The sequence below is a fragment of the Benincasa hispida genome, chromosome 1 (genome assembly GCF_027475165.1).
Source record: "Benincasa hispida cultivar pf3 chromosome 1, pf3_genome.v1.1, whole genome shotgun sequence".
Taxonomy (NCBI): Eukaryota; Viridiplantae; Streptophyta; class Magnoliopsida; order Cucurbitales; family Cucurbitaceae; genus Benincasa; species Benincasa hispida.
In genome coordinates, this window is record NC_143478.1 from 92,231,665 (window position 1) to 92,249,317 (window position 17,653).

The window sequence follows — 17,653 nt, forward strand, 5'->3', positions numbered from 1 at the left end:
GTGGGTTCGCAGCAGGTTCTTTATGGTGGTGAGCAATAGCGTCCGTTGTTGGCGGTGAGCAGAAATCTCCATTTGTCTCGACGGTGATGCGTGAGTTAAGAGGGAGGGAAGGAATAGAGGGGAGAAGGAAAGGGAATGAGTATCGAACAATTGGGGGAAAGAAGAGAGGAAAAAGCCACAAACTTTTACTATATATTTTTAATAATAATATATATATTTAGTAACATCTTAATGTGTTGCTAAAAAGTTTTAATATTTAGTGGCGTTGGTGGGTATGCTGTTAATTCTTTTATTGACGCAGATTTAAGATATGTTGCTAATAATGAACTTTTTGTGACATTTTTACAAAACGTTGCTATAAATAAACCTTTAGTGACATTTTTACAAAACATTGTTATAAATTAACCTTTAGTGACAAAATTTGCACGCACTGTTAAAAATTTGTCATTAAACTCCCTTTTCTTGTAGTGTATGTTACAAAATATCAAAGTTTTGTAGTGATTATATAATGAATCATTCTTGTTGCAATCTTTAAAATGGTTTTCAAGTTATTAAAGTTCACTAGAATGCAAAAAATTTTGTCTTTTTAAGTCAATTTGATAATTTCATATGGCTACGTAGCCTGTGATAGAGTTTATTTATGGGGTCATTTAGGTAGAACAAGCTTATGTTGGCAAACACTAGGATATGTCCAATGGTTGCATTGGTAAATACTCGATCAAAAGAAGATAGAGATGAAAGAGGGAGGGAGAATTTTTCTCAACATTTGATGTTTCTGTAACCCAATGGTGAAAATATAATTTCACCCTTCAAAAAGGTAAGAAAAATTACCTTTTAGGAAACATGCCATTTTGTAATGAAGTTTTTTTTGTTTAAGGCTAGCTTAAGCCATTTTCACTGACCATTGAGATTTATATCCATTTCATCCATATATTTTCAAAAATATCTTATACGTCTCTAAACGATTAATATGTGTCTTAAAACTCTTTGAAAATTTCAAAATTTTTAAAAATTAATTTATGGCTAAAATATCATTTTGGTACTTGTACTTTGGATTTCATTATATTTTAATTCTTATACTTTCAGTTGTTCATTCTAATCCCTTTACTTTCTACAAATGTAAAATTTAGTTCTTCAAAGTAGTTATTATCGTCATTAGTATTATTTTATAGAAATTGGTTAAATATTAGAAGTAATTTTCATATCAGAAAAGTACTATGTAACTAAATTTTCAAAATCTATCAAGGAAATGTTAATAGTGACTATTTAGTTTTCTTTAACAATAAACTAATGGTAAGATTTATTTAAAGTACATGTACTAAAATTGGACATTATTTGAATTATTTAAAAATATATGGACCAAAATGAAATAAAACTCAAAGCGTACAAAGCCAAAATAACATTTAAACTTAGGTTATGTTTAGTTTAACTTTTCAAGTGTTTAATTTTGAAAATAAATAATTTTAGAAAATAAACTATTTGCTCAACCTCTCAAGATAGTTTTTGAAACATTTTTAAATTATATTTTTTAAATAATTTTTATCAAAATAATTTAAATAAAAATTTCTTTTTAAAAAAATATTTTTTTTTCTCTAATCAATCTAAAAAAATCCTTAATTTAAGTATTAAATATAACTTTGAATTTTAATCAGTTTCTTATAACTTATAACTTGTGATATGAACGGGGCAATTACTTTTGAAAAAAATGTTCTTTTGCACTTCAATCTTTGGCGATTTCTATCATTAAAAAGTAGAAAGATAACCCACATCATTTCTTTGAATTACTTTCCTTTTAATATAATATAAAATACAAATGTGTAATGAACTTAATCAATGAAATTCATCATATATACAGATAATTTTTTAATTTATTGATATGAACAATAATAATTCTTTTTGTAAGTGAGCAAAATTAAACAATACTACATTTTTTTAAGTTGAAACTTTAAATCTTTCTAAAAATAATCAAATTGATGTTTTATGTACGAACAAATAATAAATAATGGTCATCATGTCATTTTTAATTGTATAGATATTTCTTTTTCTTTTACCGATTTTAGAGATAACATAGACAAATTCGTATAACACACTAGACAGATATAGAATTTGCATTAAGAAAAACTACTTAAAATTTAGGTCCCTAGAAATTCATAGAAATTTTGAGATTTTTTATTTTTATTATTTTTTTAAAAAATAATGTGAGGGGTAATAAATTAAATTGAAACTAACCATTCAAATCGAGATTAAACTAAAAGAAAAAAGACTTAGGTACATTTCAGACTACACACATTTTTATACAGAAAAATATAATTTTTTTTTACTTATTTTTAAAAATATTTTAAATCTTTCTTTTTTACCTGTATAATGAAATTGAGATGCATAAAAATGAGTGTATGTATTATTTAAAGTAAAATGAATATTTTTATTTTTGTTTGGATCAAGTCTGAAATATTTAAATTGAATAAAATTTCAATAGATCCAAAATGTGAATAACAAAGCATATATATATATATATATATATAGTAGTAGGTGTACAATGTAGGGTTGCAGTTCACCAATTTCAAGGACATTCCCAGCCATTGTCTTCTATTTGTCTTCCTTTCATTATTTTATTAACCCACTTAGATCTTGCACCATATATTATATTCTAATTTCATGTGTGAATTATTACACAAATATATTGCTAATACATAAACCATATGCTTACGTACCAAACCCTAACATATAATGGTATTCTAAATTTTTTTAAAAATATAATTTTTTTCCCTTAACTAGCTGTCAATACTAACTTAATCGGAACTAATCTGAGTCTAATTAACGGATTAAAACACATATTATATATTGACAAAAAAAAAAAAATTAGAATTACATTTTTTTTAATTCGTGAAAACTGTCTTTAAAAAGGCAATCTCAAATATATTAGACTAATTGAATATATATATGGAAAATTATTGAAAATATTTATAAAATATAGTAAAATTTTAGAACTATCAATGGTAAATGCTATAGACACTGATAGACTTCTATCAGAAATGTCTAGTAGCGTCAGTCATTGATAGTTCTAACATTTTGCTATATCTTGTAAATATTTTGATTTATTTTTTTATATTTAAAAACAACCCTATATATATTATAAGTCCCTAACATTCTGGGTACTTGTTTTCTTTTTTTCTTTTTTTCAATTTAGTATCTTACTTTTTGACTTAAAATCTTCAATAATTTAATTAGTAAATCATATTGATCTAAGTTTATATTGACATGGTAAATTTGAGAGTCGGTGAAGATTTAGAGGAGACAAAAGGACATTTATCGAATGGAAATTTGCTATCCTCTAGGATATAATGAGAGGACTATGGAGATGTCAACCTAGTTGAGATATCCTGATTATACACTTACGGATTCTAACTTTTTCTAGTACTCTATTAAAAAAAAAAAAAAAAATCTAAGAGAAGAGAGCTCAAAATTTACCAAGTTCTTAAAAATTCGGAAGCCAAATTAAAAATTTTAATCTCTTAGACAGATGACCACTACTTTAATTTAACTTTTTCTCCTCTAAATTTCTACCAATTCACTAAAATATCTATATTCATCATTAGCTAATGTTAAAATTCACCCACAGTGAGGGTTAAATTAAAACATTAAAATTGAAGCTAAAACACATTTAAGGTACAAAATTTAAGAACTTCCAACCATATAAGGAAATAAAAATATATTTAGCAACCAACAACATAGTACCAAAAAAAAAACCCAAAAATCTTCAAGCTTCTCATTTTAGCTCCTAAAGGGAAAAAAAAACCATCAAATTTATTGACCTGGAAAAACAGCCCACCAGCTTTTTGAGGCTATAACTTTATAGAAAAGCAAAGGCAAAAGATATTATATGGAAATTAATGAAGAGGAGAAGATATTATAATAAAGATTTAACAAGTTTCCTTCAAATCTTTCAATCCTTTTGAGAATTCAAAGAAAAAAATAGAAATCTAAAGGGTTTTTTAGCTAATTAGGGTTTTGTTTAATTTGGATGCATATATTTACAAGGGAAATATATATGACAAAGTGTGGATAGAAAGCAACACAAAGTAAAGTTGTTCTCTTTCCTAATTCTCTTTTCTCTTTTTCCTTTTTTTTTTTTTTTTTTTTTCAGGTGGGTTTGATTCTCTTTGAAAGCATAAACTGAAGAAAAGGTGATATATTTTTACAAGAGAAATTATTTCTTGTAGCAAATGATGAGTGGGAACCCTAGTAATTGGTGGAACATGTTTCCACCTAATTCTCCTCAGTTTGTTGTTGGATCATCTTCACTTCCTTTGAGTTCCATGGCTTATCATCATCATCAAGATCACAATTCACAATCATGGAGCCAACTAATTTTGTAAATATTTCAATTTCCCCCTCTATTATTTTCCTCTACCATTTTTATGAAATTTTAAAGTTTTTCCCTACTTGTTTATGATTTTTGTTTTCAGAGGTGGATTGCAAGATGGGGATCTTGATCAAGATAGGTTGGGTTTGAATAATCAATTTCAACCAAAAAAGTTGGAAAATTTGGAGGGGAAAATATTGATTCCATTTTCAAGATTTGGAGTTGATGATCATGATGATAATGATAATCATGATCATGAGCTGAAGCAAGAAATTAGTTGTTCACAAAATAGTAAGAGTTTGGGATTTTTATGGAATAATAATAATGAAAAAGAATTATCATCATCATCTTCTTCTTCATCAGCTTTAATAAGAACAAGACCACCTACTACTACTACTTCTTCTTCCAAATCTTCTGTCAATAGTAATAATGCTATTTTGGACTTCTCTTTCAACAAACTTCATTCCAAAAATCAAATCCTTGATCACAATTATTCATCTGAGGTAATTTTTCAATCCCGATACATCTCCTCATCCCTCTTGTTCATTTTTTTTTTTTTTTTAATTTTAAAATTGTGTTGTATGATCAAGTGTGCTAGCACAGCCACCACTGGGGGAGTGTGGAAGAAGGCTAGGGTTCAGCCCACTTCCGGCCAGCCTCCGATAAAGGTAAACATGACGGAAAAACGAACTCTTTGTATCGGTATTGGGATTAAAACATTAATTTTCTTTTCTCAAATTTTGTATTGAAATTCATTATTTTCTTATTTTGTGTAATAAGGTGAGAAAGGAGAAGGTAGGGGACAGAATCACAACTCTCCATCAGCTGGTTTCTCCATTTGGAAAGGTATAATTAAAGAAAGATTTTTGGTATTCTCTGATATCTCTTCTTCAGTTCAATATACCTTAGGAAAAAAAATCCTATATGTTTTCTTTGAGTTCATATTGGCCTTTTTCTTCTTGTTTATAACCTCAAAAGAATACTTCTCCATGTTGTGGTGTTTTTTTTCCCCCTTTTTTTCTGTGTTTTTTTGCAGACTGACACTGCTTCTGTCTTGTCAGAGGCTATTGGGTATGTGAGATTCCTTCAGAGTCAAATTGAGGTCAAGTTTTCTCTAAACCTAATTGAAAACAAGTCATTATTGCCAGTCCAAAATTTTGTGAATTTAATGATTCTTCTTCCAAGTTTTCTATTATTTTTTTGTTTCATTTTTTAAAAAAAGACTTGTTGAATATATTTCAGGCACTTATCTCTCCATATTTGGGCAATTCATCAAAATCCACAAAGAAAAAGAAGCAACTTGTAAGTTTTTCTTTTCTTCAAAACCCCAATTTGACATTTTTTTCTCCATTACCATTTTTTTTTAAAAAAAAAAAAAAAGTTGAAAACTTTGACCCAATTCAACATTTCCATTCAAACCCTAATATCCCATTATTCTCTTAATTGAAAAGATATGAAACTAATTATATTATGAGTAGTATGTTTTTGTGTACTTTGAAGAGAACACTAAATGATGGGAGAAATTATTTGAGAGAAGTTGAAGGTGAAAATAATGGAATTAGTTGTGTATTTGATGAAGACCCTGGTCAGGTATGTTTTTATTGGATCCATCATTATTTTTAAGTAAAGAGATAAAATCAGAGGATGAAAGCATCTAAAAATAAAAGATTAAAATATCAAAAAGGCAAAAAGGAAAAAGAAAAATTCTATTTTATTCATAAAGGAAAGAAGTGAAAGAACAAGGTTCTCAGCTTTATATACAACTTTATCATTATTTAAAAGTTACCCAAAAGCATTATTTGTGACTTCCTAATTGTTTTGGAATCATTAAATAATTAAAGGCTTGCTAAAAATTGAATCTTTTTATTTTTTAAAATAATATTAGTTATATGTTTCTTTTTTGGCCATTGCAGCTCTTGAATGACAATAGCCTGAAAAGAAAACTAGCTCCTTCCCAGGTGTGTTTATTATCAATTACACACCCATCATTCTCATCATCATATTTAGGATTTTATAAGCATATTATTCTATCTATATAGTTAAATCTAGGGCATAAAATGGAAATCGACTTTAATATATTTAAGAAAGTTAGCTCTCTATATTTTTTAGTTCAACAATTGCAAAGTGGAAACGTTTTAGGATGATTTTAGTGTTTCAAATTTGAAAAAGACATTTAAAAGGTATTTAGTATAAAAAATTAGGACTTTCAAATGTTGAGTACCTTTTTCAACTTTTGCCTGTTAGAATGTGCTTAGTACATGTGATACTCTTAAATCTGTCTTCTCAAAGATTACTGAGTTTGGTATTCATTTAGACAAGACATTTGAAATTGAGAAAATGGGAGGAAAAAAATGCAGAAAAAATAAGAAAATGGATCACAATGTACAAAGATAATTATTTTTATTGAAAAATTATTTTAAATCACAAAATTGTTGAAAATATTTACAAATAATAGTAAAATATCACCGTATATCTACGATAGATAGCAATAGACTACTATCTGTATTTATCAGAACACAAATAGACATATTTTAGTCTATTACGGTTTATTGCGGTCTGTCGTAGATAGACAGTAAAATCTTACTATATTTTTAAATATTTTAATTCATTTTCTTATATTTGAAAAATAGCCATTTATTATTGATTCCCAATCAATATGAGTACTATACATAGACACCTCCTAATTTTTTATAATGTACAGAAGATCCTAAATGCATATGTTAGGATATATTTTCTTCCACAGGTTTCATCTTTAATTTATAGTTAAATTCCTAAAATAGAATAATAATAATTAATCAAATAATTACAATTTTTTTAATTTCCGAAACTTGGCTTGAATTTTGAGAATACCCTAAAACGTAAACAACAAATTTTTAAAAAAAACTTACCAATTTTAATAAGTTCAACTGTAAAAACCAAAAAGAAAAAAAGAAAAAAAGATCGATATGATTACTAAATGGAAGTTTTAATTTTCGAAAATGAAAATATAGACGTAATTAAAATTAGTTATGAAATGGATCGTATGGAGTTATTTAAAGTATATGTTTTTATGGACAGGAGGAAGAAGAAGAAGAAGCAAAGGACCTGAGGGGTAGAGGGCTTTGTTTAGTACCTGTATCTTGTACACAACATGTACAAAGTGACATTAATGGAGCTGATTATTGGGCTCAAGCTTACAATGGCACTTTCTAAGTCATCTGGTCTTTAACCTACCCCAAATATTGGTTCTATCCATATATTCTCCATATTAATTAATTAGGAGTTAATGCTAATTTTTTTCCTTTTCTTTTGAATAAACACGTTTAAATTCTTCTTCCATCTCTTACCTATTTTTGTGATAAAGTGTAATTGGTGAATCTAAATCACCTAAATTTCTGTCACATTTTTCTTTGCTTAGTTTAGATTATAAGAGATAATATATTTTTAATGTTTGAGACAACCAACATCTTCATATCTCTAGTAGACGCAATTTTAGTTCAACTCTACTTCAAATTCTCGTATATCAATGAAACATTTTATATACTAAATTTAGAATATATTTGTATGTCAAATAATTCTCTACTACCAAAAACAAGAATTTATAAACCTCTCTTATAGTAAATCATCTATTTGATCTTACTAAATTATGCTTGCTTCCAACGTGCACACAAGAAAGGAATAATAATAATAATAATAATAAAGTTTATATTATATTCTCTTATCTCGCATGGTTTAAAAATAATAGTAAAAATAATAATAATAATAAATTGTGAGTTTGCTCTTGTAATTCAACCATGGATTTCCTTGTAGAATAACCATTGACCATTGTGCTTATCCTAAGTCCCTTAAATCATTCTCTCGTTAGTCCTCTCCAATAAGACATTCGGGTCTCATTGAGTAATAATTTGGTTTTTAGATTTTGTTTTTGAAAATTAAGTCTATTTCATCAACATTTCTTATAATAATTTGTATCTTTCTTAAGTATAATAATTGAATTATTAGTCAAATTTCAAAAACAAAAACAACTTTTTTTAGTTATCAAAATTTGACTTGGTTTTTTAAATCATGGGTGAAAAATAGGCAACAAATGAAGAAATTTGGAGGTAGAAGTAGTGTTCATGGACTTAATTTTTAAAAACAAAAACAAAAAATGAAATGGTTACCAAATTGGGTCTAAGTATATTATTATTTATTTTTTTGTAATAATTTTTCTATTGAAGCATGGTTAGCTTATCTATTTAATAGAGCTCTAATTACAAAATTACAATTGTCTCGGAACCGAAGCATGGACTTTACAAATTTCACTCGTTCTATAAATGGTTGATGCAACTTTTGCTTTTTAGTTGATTTGGGAGAATTTTTACATTTCCTTTTTGTCCTCATGTTTTCTAGTAATACCTATTTTGTCCTTACAATTATTTTTACTCTTTGAAAAAAAAACGTAGGGACACATTTTATACAAGGGTGGAAAAAATAAAACCGACTTCTCACTATAACTGCAAATAAAAATAACACAATTCTTCTACTATATCGTATGGATGCAATCTACCTATAAAAATAAAGAATTTGATAATCTCATTGTCATATATCAATTTTCACAATGTCAACGTGATGCAACAAAAAGTTTTTAGATTAAAAAAAAAATTCCAAAAATAGTGAGGATTAAAAAATTTTGTTATTTGGAAGGAAAACATCGAACTAAATCAAGATGAGGCCTTGAAAATGTAGACTAAATTAGTAATGTGATTTTGAGAAGTTTTTTGAAGTGAAAATTTTTCCTTAGAAATCCTCTTCGTTAAATCAAATAAAATTGGATGAGATTTCTTTTTGGATGTGAAAAGAAAAACGAAATAAAAAAAAAAAAAAAAAAGAAATTTCATAAATAAATCGGATGTACTGTTTCACGGTTGACCATGGTTATCGTTTTTTTATCCCAACTTCAATCAACCCTCACAAAATAACTAAATAAGAATAACAAAAAGAAGAGCAATATATGAGTGTATTAAACCAACCCATGATTTGTACAAAATTTTGTGGCAAATTTTGCTTCAGTCGTCGATAATTGAAACTTGGAGCAAATTCGATAATTACATTGCAATTCGCACTTGGTTTATTGTTTCTTGCTTGAATTTTTTTTTTTTTTTTTTTTTTTTTTTTTGCATATTTGGCTATCACAAATTTGTTGGAAGGTATTCATATAGTAGACTTTTATAGAAGTTAGGAGACTATGGAGAATGCATTTGAAAATTTAGGAAATTTTCTATAGCAAATAGTTTAATCTTTTTTTAATTTTTTTTTTAATTCTGTTCTTAATTTGAAAATCCCAACTAACTAACTTTTTCCTTCATTTTTCATAATCTCATTATAGGTATGCTCTTTATATTGTATTCTTAGAATGAATGTTTAATTTGTTTATTCTTTTTTAATTAAATACTTATTTACCTCTTTAATAAAATTTCAATATACGTAATTCTTATATAAAATACTTGTTTATTTATTTATTTCTTCATAATTTAATCCATTGAAAAAATCCTCATTAAATAATAATACAATAATGTATTTTATTGTCACTTTTATTTATATATGTTAGTATATAATTTTTAGTGCAATTATATATATACACATATTTAATTCATCTATCTTCTATTTATTTTTTTTCTATCTTTTCTTACTTTAAAATTTAATGTCAAATATTGATAATTGAAAGTTGATGAAATATATATTCATTCAAATTTATATTATATTTCATCATACAATTTATATTACAAAGATTTTCAACTAACATCAACTCATTTCATATTTATATTTTTAACCATTTGTGACGTGGAAGAATTGATCCCCGACCTCAACACAAATAGTACAATATATATAACCATTTTGGTCACCTTTCATATACATGTTGTAAATTTCATATATATGTTGTAAATTAACCTGGAAGGAAAAATATATATTATATATAATTTTATCTATTGATTCTTTCATTATTTTGTAAAATCATATTAAATGTTTACTATTTAAAATAAATGAAAAATGTTATATTCAATAATCAAATTTCATCCTCAAAATTTATATAAATTTTTTTTACCAAATGTACCGCACGTGTTTTTAACTAGCAGTAGATATCAGGGGGGAAGAAATGTCATTTATTTTAACCAAACATGGTAAAAGCATCAAAAGAAAAACTAAAAGAATTAACAAAATAACTAATATATAATATGTAACCTAGAGTAATTCTAATGAATTTTCATAATTGTTTTTTGAAATGTTGAAATTCTATCAACACAGTAGTAAAAATGATTCACGATACCAACATTTAATTTCCTTCTAAATCATTTTGATTTTGACATTTCAACCTAAATTTTTCTTTTTCTTTTTTTTTTTTAAAAAAAAAACCTTGAATATTTCAATCTTCAGATCAAAGCCATTCAAACAGATTCCAATACAAAAAATGAATCTGGAAAAGAGCAAAATCTCAATCAAAATCCTGACCACATTAAATCAGGGCTACATCCATGGACAATGATGGCTCAACAGCAGCACAATAGGTAATGACAAAAAATAAGCTACACTGCAACCACCCAATAGTTGTCCCTTCAAATCAGCCCAATCAGTAATAAGTCATATGAGATATAGTAACTGGACCCATGAAAGAAATAATAATAATAATAATAATTTATTATTATTATTATTTTAATAATTTCTCATATCTCAGCCAAGGTTCAAATCTTTGGATAAGATATGTGAAGTGCAACACATTCTCACTCAAACCAAATGGATGCATGTTACAAATATTTTTTATATGAATATGCAGCCTTGTGAGAACTCATAGATATCAGTGCTGCGAAGCTAAGGAGGTCAAATTACATAAATAATCAATGAACAGAAAATTTTGAACTTTGATCCGTGGCATTTGTTGCACTTTCTTTTCATTATGAGGAAAAGAAAAGGAAAAAAAAGTGTATATATAAAGAATGAATGACCTGAATAGAGGTCAGAATGTAAGGCACCCTGAAGAGAATTGATACCATTCTAGCAAGCGGCCGGATGAAGGTCTTGAAGCTTTGAATTCCAAAGTTGTTCTATGCTCTTGTAAATTCTCACTTCGTACATGGGATTGTGCTAAATATATGCAAGATGATTATCTGTTTTCTCCCTGAAAAGAAGAATGGGAAGATCAACTGAAACCTATATCAGGATATTGCATAATGTTTCTAAAAGAAAAATTCTGAATAAAATGAAGATGGAATATTAGGAGTTCAAATTATGGTGAAACTATTGTCTTTTGTCATATTCTATGCCGAAACAAAGAAGAGGATGATTTGATCTAAGTATATCAAGTAGTACCTCTACTCTACTGGAAGAAGTGCCATTTCAATTTCCTGAAGTGATTTTCCTTTTGTTTCCACTACATTTCTCTTCACAAAAACCACTGATATCAAGCAAAATGCACCAAACGTTGTGTACAGGATCTGGGCTCCTATTTGCTCCAGTAATGGTAGGAAGAGTAACCCGACAAAAAAGTTTATTACCTGTTCATGTCCCAACCAGCAAGAATGTGAGACATCTACGAAGTTTCTTTTTCCTTCATTTCCAAAACAAGAAAGGAAGAGAGAAGAGAAGACGATAAACAGTGAAGGAAGCACAAACCAAACCAGAACATAACATCCAATGAAGTTCTATTACAAGAAGAAATAACAATTCTGTTTCTGTGGACAAAAAGTAAACTAGTGTAGATGTTTAGCCGATCCCATGAATTTTATCACATAAGAATTTTATTGATCTTATAAATAGTTTACTATGTTGATCAAGTTTATCTATACAACAGCTTCTTCCATGGAGGTTGGGGGTTTTCCCCAGCAAATTTTGTTCCAATTCCTAGAAAGTAAAACAGAAGTCAAATATGGAAGCAATGATCAAAGCACCACAGCAGATTAAATAAAGAACATCCTAACAAAGTCATATCAGGTTGAAACATAGTACCCAATGTACCGACATGCAAAATGCCATTGCTTTTGCCCGAATTCGACTAGGAAATATTTCTGAGAGTAGCAGACTAGGAACAGGACCAGCACCGAGAGAAAATGTCAGAACAAACCTGCATAATTCATCTTGTGCTAGTCAAAACAAACTTGGTAATAATGTTCTCAAGGGAACATCCTACATTCGTTCATATAGCTAGGCAATCCGAGTTTGCTTGACTATCAGGATGTTAATTACTCACAGTAACATGCCACCAGCAGACAGATAGAATGCTTCGGTGCTGGATGGAAATGAGCTTGCTCCAACCACTTGGAGGCCCATTGACACTACCTGGAACAAAACACCGCAATGTGAAAAAATTACCAAATGCAAGTAGAAGGTAAAACCTAATAGAGGTACACCAAAAAGAAATTTGTATAGATTTTTTAGTTTTACCTAATTTAATTATATCAGTCTCATTTAGTTGGGACCGAATGATGCTATAAAGAGCATAACCATACATTTGTTCTGATTCCATAATACACTTAAAGAAGGTCCTATAGGAACTTCCTATAATAGAAATGTCATATACAATATAAAAGAAATAGAACTGGAAAAATATAATACAATGTTTTAGTTTTGAAATTTAGTCTCTCAGTTTCTACCAAGATATCTTTCTAAACCAACGAGACTTCTTTACGGGAAAAGTACTAGAGTAATTACCATGCCTGAAAAACTCCCAAGAAGCAGCACCCTTCTTCCAAGTTTATCCATCAGTATCATTGCAACCATTGACCCTGAAGGATGAAGAAAAATAAAGTATATACCAGCATAATCTCATAGCGGAACTGGAAGATGATCCCAGTCAGAGCCAACACACCTAAGAAGTTTGCTACTCCTATACAAATATTTGCACGATCTGAAGGTACGCCAAAACTTTTGAAGACAGAAGAAGAGAAATAGAAAACAGCGTTTATGCCAGAGAGCTGCTGTAAAGCAAAAAGGGTTGAACCAATGAAAACCACTGCAAAATTTGACATGTAAATGTAATAATTTAGAGAGAAAAAAAAGAGTTTCATAAAGAGTTCAAAGTATGTGAGAAACTATTAATTGATCAGTGACTACATTGTATGTTACCTTTGAAATGGCGGCCATGGAATAACTCTGACAACTTTACTGCACCAGCATCATCTCCTCTATCAGACTTGGACAATTCTGCATATGCATATTTTACATCTGCCCCTCCCAAAAGCTTCTCAAATTCAGCCTCGGCTTCAGCAGTTCTTCCACTCTGAAACAAATGCAGAAAAGTTAGTAAGAAATCACTTCAGAACATAAAGAAGAAATGGTCTATGAAAAGGAGAGCATGAAACAATATACAGTGGCATATAACTGGGATGCTTGATCATCAATTTTGTTACTCATCCAATAGAGCTCATGAGGGACCAACACAGAATTGTAGAAACAGAATATCATTTCAATTCGGTTATAAAACTTAAATTTATCCTAAAGAAAAATTTGCTGTGATTCTGAAATTCTAAGTACCATGAATAATAATGACGAAGGCAGTTTTAATGGTATTGCATCCTGTGGGGTCATATGGAACTGATTGACGGATTGAACCATGCCAGTGGAAAAAAAGAGCAACTAGCAATGAAATGAAGTAGGATACGAAGATATGAAAACCTTGACATGTTTACCAACATGAACAAGAAGGAAGAAAGCAGAGATAAGGGGAAGAAAAAAGGTTAACGAAGTAAGAATTTCTGGAAAAATGACTCAAATACTAGATATATCATTTAGCCATACCATGATATAACCATGTGCAATTTATATGTGCATGTTTGGGGGAAAGAAACAGGACCTGCAATTCCTTAAACTTGGTTTGAACTCAACCAATTTAGAATCTAGCAAGTGAAGAAAGTGAACTTTCAAACACTAGTTGATAAACTTCCCAAGAGGCAATTGAAATTATGCATGGGTTTATGACCTTGAAAAGCCAGTGAGGACTTTCTGCTGAAAACTCCATCAAAAGGGCAAGTAAAGCAGCAGGAATGACCGATACCCAAAAACAAGCCCGCCACCTGAGAAAACCTTATAGTCAGAAAAGATGTGATATGAGCAGACGTTCATAGAGAAATTGAGAGCTGCCCACTCAGGATAGACATGAAAAAAAAAAACTTTAGTGTCATCATCAACCACACATTTTCTCGGACATTACTTACCAACCCATTATTCCCTTGGCTTGAAGTCCCATAAATAGAGATCCCAAAAGACCAAGACACGATGAAATCTGAGTAAAGCTCCCAAAAGTTCCTCTTACATAAGATGGTGATACCTGCTCAAAATGAATAAGGAATAACTAAAAGAAATGCAAAACTGAAGGTGAGGTTTTGATTTTAATTCCAGAGTATGGAGAACTGTACAAATTTATCAGGATATTATGTACCTCAGAAACATAAAGTGCTGCAACAGCTGGACCAAGACCCATCCCAGTTCCAACAAATAACCTCCCAAGAAGCATTCCCCAGAGATTTTTTGTGGCTGCACTGCAATCATATTTGTGCATAGAAAGAAAATTACTAATGAAACTGAATAAATTTATGATAGATACAGTAATAAGATTAGATATGTTTGGAACTTGAACTTGGGAGAAATTATTAAAATACCTGAATGAGCCAGTACATATTTATGAGGTTAAAAATATATTAATTGTAAAGTTAAAAAAGAATGTACAAGAATCTATACGGTAAATAAACAGCAGTTGATTCTTCACCAAATATCAAGAACAAATGTGGCTCCAGGAGTGGATCACTCAGGATCATGCTTCACATAATTCTTACCTCATTGATGCACCAATTATCATGGGTAAAGCACAAAGCTGCAATGCTCTACGACGCCCTACCCCGTCTGCAATCCAGCCACTGAATAGAGATCCAAGAAAGGCACCACCTAGACATGTACTTACTACGAGACCTTTATTCAAAGAAAAGATTAGATGGCTCTTAATTTTTTCAGAAAACACAAATAAAAGTACTAAGGCCCATTTGACAACTCTTTTGGTTTTTTAAAATTAAGATTATAAATACTACTTCCATCCATGAGCTTCTTTGTTTTGTTATCTACTTTTTAGGAATGTTTTCAAAATACAAACCAAGTTTTGAAAACAAAAAAGAAAAGTAGGTTTAAAAAAACTTGTTTTTTTCCTTTTCTTTTTTATCTTCTTCTTTTGAATTTGACTATAAATTTAAATGTTTTCGAAACGGTGGTATATAAATTGTGAGAAAGTAAGTACAATTTCAAAAACCAAATAACCAAATTGTTATCAAATGGTGCCTAAAATATATGTTTCCGTAATCACCTTCCGCCAACGTACTCCCACTAAAGGCAAGGTCTAAAGAAATACTCTCTAAGGTTTCATTAACTACACTGCATCATCAAAGATAAACGACTAATTAATTAAATTAATTCGAAAAATACAATGGATAAAGGAACACTAAAAATGATATATGGAGTGGTGATGATTGAATACATACCCAAGATGGTAGCCAAACAAAAATGAAGCAAGAGTCGCTACAACTACATGCGGCAAGGAGCGCCTCCATGAAGGGTATCCAGTATAACGCACTAAAACATGTCGAGTAGTCAAGCAGTTAATATTGTTCCAGAGTCCCAGACAACATAAAAATCATGAGAATCTTGACAGAAGCATTGCTACCACACCTGAATTCTCTTGTTTACCGTAAGCATTTATGTGGTCCTTTGACGCTGCACGTTTGTACATCGAGGATATTTCCACAATGTGACGCCCCCTCATGGCGTAATTCTAATTATAATATAAACAAGCTCTCCTCAAAACCAGATATAGAACAATTGCCTATTAGGAACTCGGTGACTAGTAGGCTCTGGAGACCAAAACAGCAAAAGCAGAAACGATAAGAGATCATGAGTTTCATTTAAGACCCCAAAGAATCGTAAATGTCCAAACGACAGTAACAATCAGCAGAGAGGACAAAAACCTCATGAATGTAGAGGATCTATCAATATAACTATTAGATTATTCAAATTTTCAAATAATTTCAAACTTAATTTCTTCGCCGCAGATTACAACATTTCTATACAGACCACCGTTGATTAACTATAAAGCAAACAATCAATCCGATCGATGCAAAGACAATTGATCGTTTCAACGGAAAATTACCTAAACATAAATTATGTATCCAAAATAAAACCGATACGCACAACTTAACAAAAATCGGAGGAAATGCGCAATCAAATACGAATGATCTAGAGATGAAATCATAAAGAGGTGAGAAGTAAGGTTACCTCTGAAATCGCAGAAAGAGAAAGCGAGAGAGCATAGTGAGAGACTAAAATGCAGAAGAAGGAGGCGAAAATGGCTTGAGCAACGACGATGAGGGCTCGGGTCGAAGAAGAGGAAGTGATTTCGGAATTAGAAATCGGAAAAACACGTGTGATGCAATGCAATTATCCATCTGTTCAGTGCTAAAGCAAAGCGGTGAGAAGGAAGTGATTCATGAATCATGTGGTGATTTTCGAGCAGCTTGTGAGAGCTCGTCTCGCAGGCTAACACCTGTGCATCTTTGTCGGAGCTGCCATTATTCATCTGTTCTTCTGCTCAGATTAAGCATCTTCTTGCCCAATATTATTGCGACACTTCAATATTCCCGCCATCAAATTCTACAAGTTTTTATTTAATGAAATTGTTGAAGTAAGGTAACTAACAAGCCAAATATAAGAAATCAACCTTTTAAATGAGTATCATTTTGATTAAGCTAAATTTTATAAATTATAGTAGAAAATGCCCTTCAACTTTTTACTTTGTTTTGAATAATACTTTTTAAACTTTAATAAGTTGTATTAATACATTAAAATTATTATCACCTACGGATGGAAAACATTTTGTTTCTTTTTTTTCTCATACTTTATTAGAAAAGAAAATTATGGTTTTAGTTCCTAAATTTAGAAAGAATTGGTGCATTTGGTCACTTAATTTTTAAAATGTCTTCTTTTCTATTAGGATTTGGAAATCTTGTATTTTATATATCCATATGATTGAGTCCTTAAGATTTTCAAAATAGTGTAAAAGAGGTATTTCGAATCATTATTATTTGACTCGGACCTATTCTAAAAGTTGAGAATTTTTTAATTGTTTGTACGTTGACACAGATAAACTCAAGGAAAACATCTGAAATCATTGAGGAGGAAAATAAATTTTGAAATTTTAAGGATAGATACCCACACAGAACACAATTGTTATACAATAAGACTAAGCACTTTCTGTGACAACAAAATAATAGTAAACAGTAAAACAAGAGATAATGCACATAG

The 17,653-nt window shown here is 29.6% G+C and overlaps 2 protein-coding genes across 9 annotated transcripts; one reads left to right on the forward strand and one right to left on the reverse strand.

Moving 5' to 3' along the window:
* The first annotated feature begins 3,722 nt into the window (after nt 1–3,722).
* LOC120083549 (transcription factor bHLH68-like) lies at nt 3,723–7,802 on the forward strand. 2 transcript variants are annotated; one of them, XM_039039353.2, is made up of 9 exons: nt 3,723–4,372; nt 4,467–4,866; nt 4,954–5,031; nt 5,144–5,209; nt 5,400–5,465; nt 5,606–5,665; nt 5,864–5,953; nt 6,277–6,321; nt 7,421–7,802. In XM_039039353.2, the coding sequence occupies exons 1-9, from the start codon at nt 4,224–4,226 to the stop codon at nt 7,553–7,555; spliced, it is 1,089 nt and encodes a 362-aa protein (XP_038895281.1). In that variant the 5' UTR covers nt 3,723–4,223; the 3' UTR covers nt 7,556–7,802. The 2 variants fall into 2 exon arrangements, with proteins under 2 accessions (XP_038895281.1, XP_038895289.1); XM_039039361.2 differs by lacking the exon at nt 5,864–5,953.
* Nucleotides 7,803–10,996: 3,194 nt separating this feature from the next.
* On the reverse strand, nt 10,997–16,999 carry SGB1 (Major facilitator superfamily protein). 7 transcript variants are annotated; one of them, XR_005483454.2, is made up of 15 exons: nt 16,628–16,999; nt 16,025–16,206; nt 15,838–15,928; nt 15,663–15,730; nt 15,145–15,277; nt 14,751–14,850; nt 14,527–14,639; nt 14,292–14,385; nt 13,439–13,592; nt 13,182–13,325; nt 13,030–13,098; nt 12,564–12,652; nt 12,323–12,437; nt 11,687–11,871; nt 10,997–11,495 (listed from the first exon to the last, which is right to left on the reverse strand). XR_005483454.2 is itself a non-coding variant. In XM_039039303.2 (15 exons), the coding sequence occupies exons 2-14, from the start codon at nt 16,116–16,118 to the stop codon at nt 11,689–11,691; spliced, it is 1,452 nt and encodes a 483-aa protein (XP_038895231.2). In that variant the 5' UTR covers nt 16,119–16,206; nt 16,628–16,999; the 3' UTR covers nt 10,997–11,495; nt 11,687–11,688. The 7 variants fall into 7 exon arrangements, 4 of the variants coding, with proteins under 4 accessions (XP_038895231.2, XP_038895239.2, XP_038895248.2 ...); XR_016531530.1 differs by having other exon boundaries at nt 12,336–12,437; nt 13,025–13,098; XM_039039303.2 differs by having other exon boundaries at nt 13,025–13,098.
* Nucleotides 17,000–17,653: the final 654 nt, after the last annotated feature.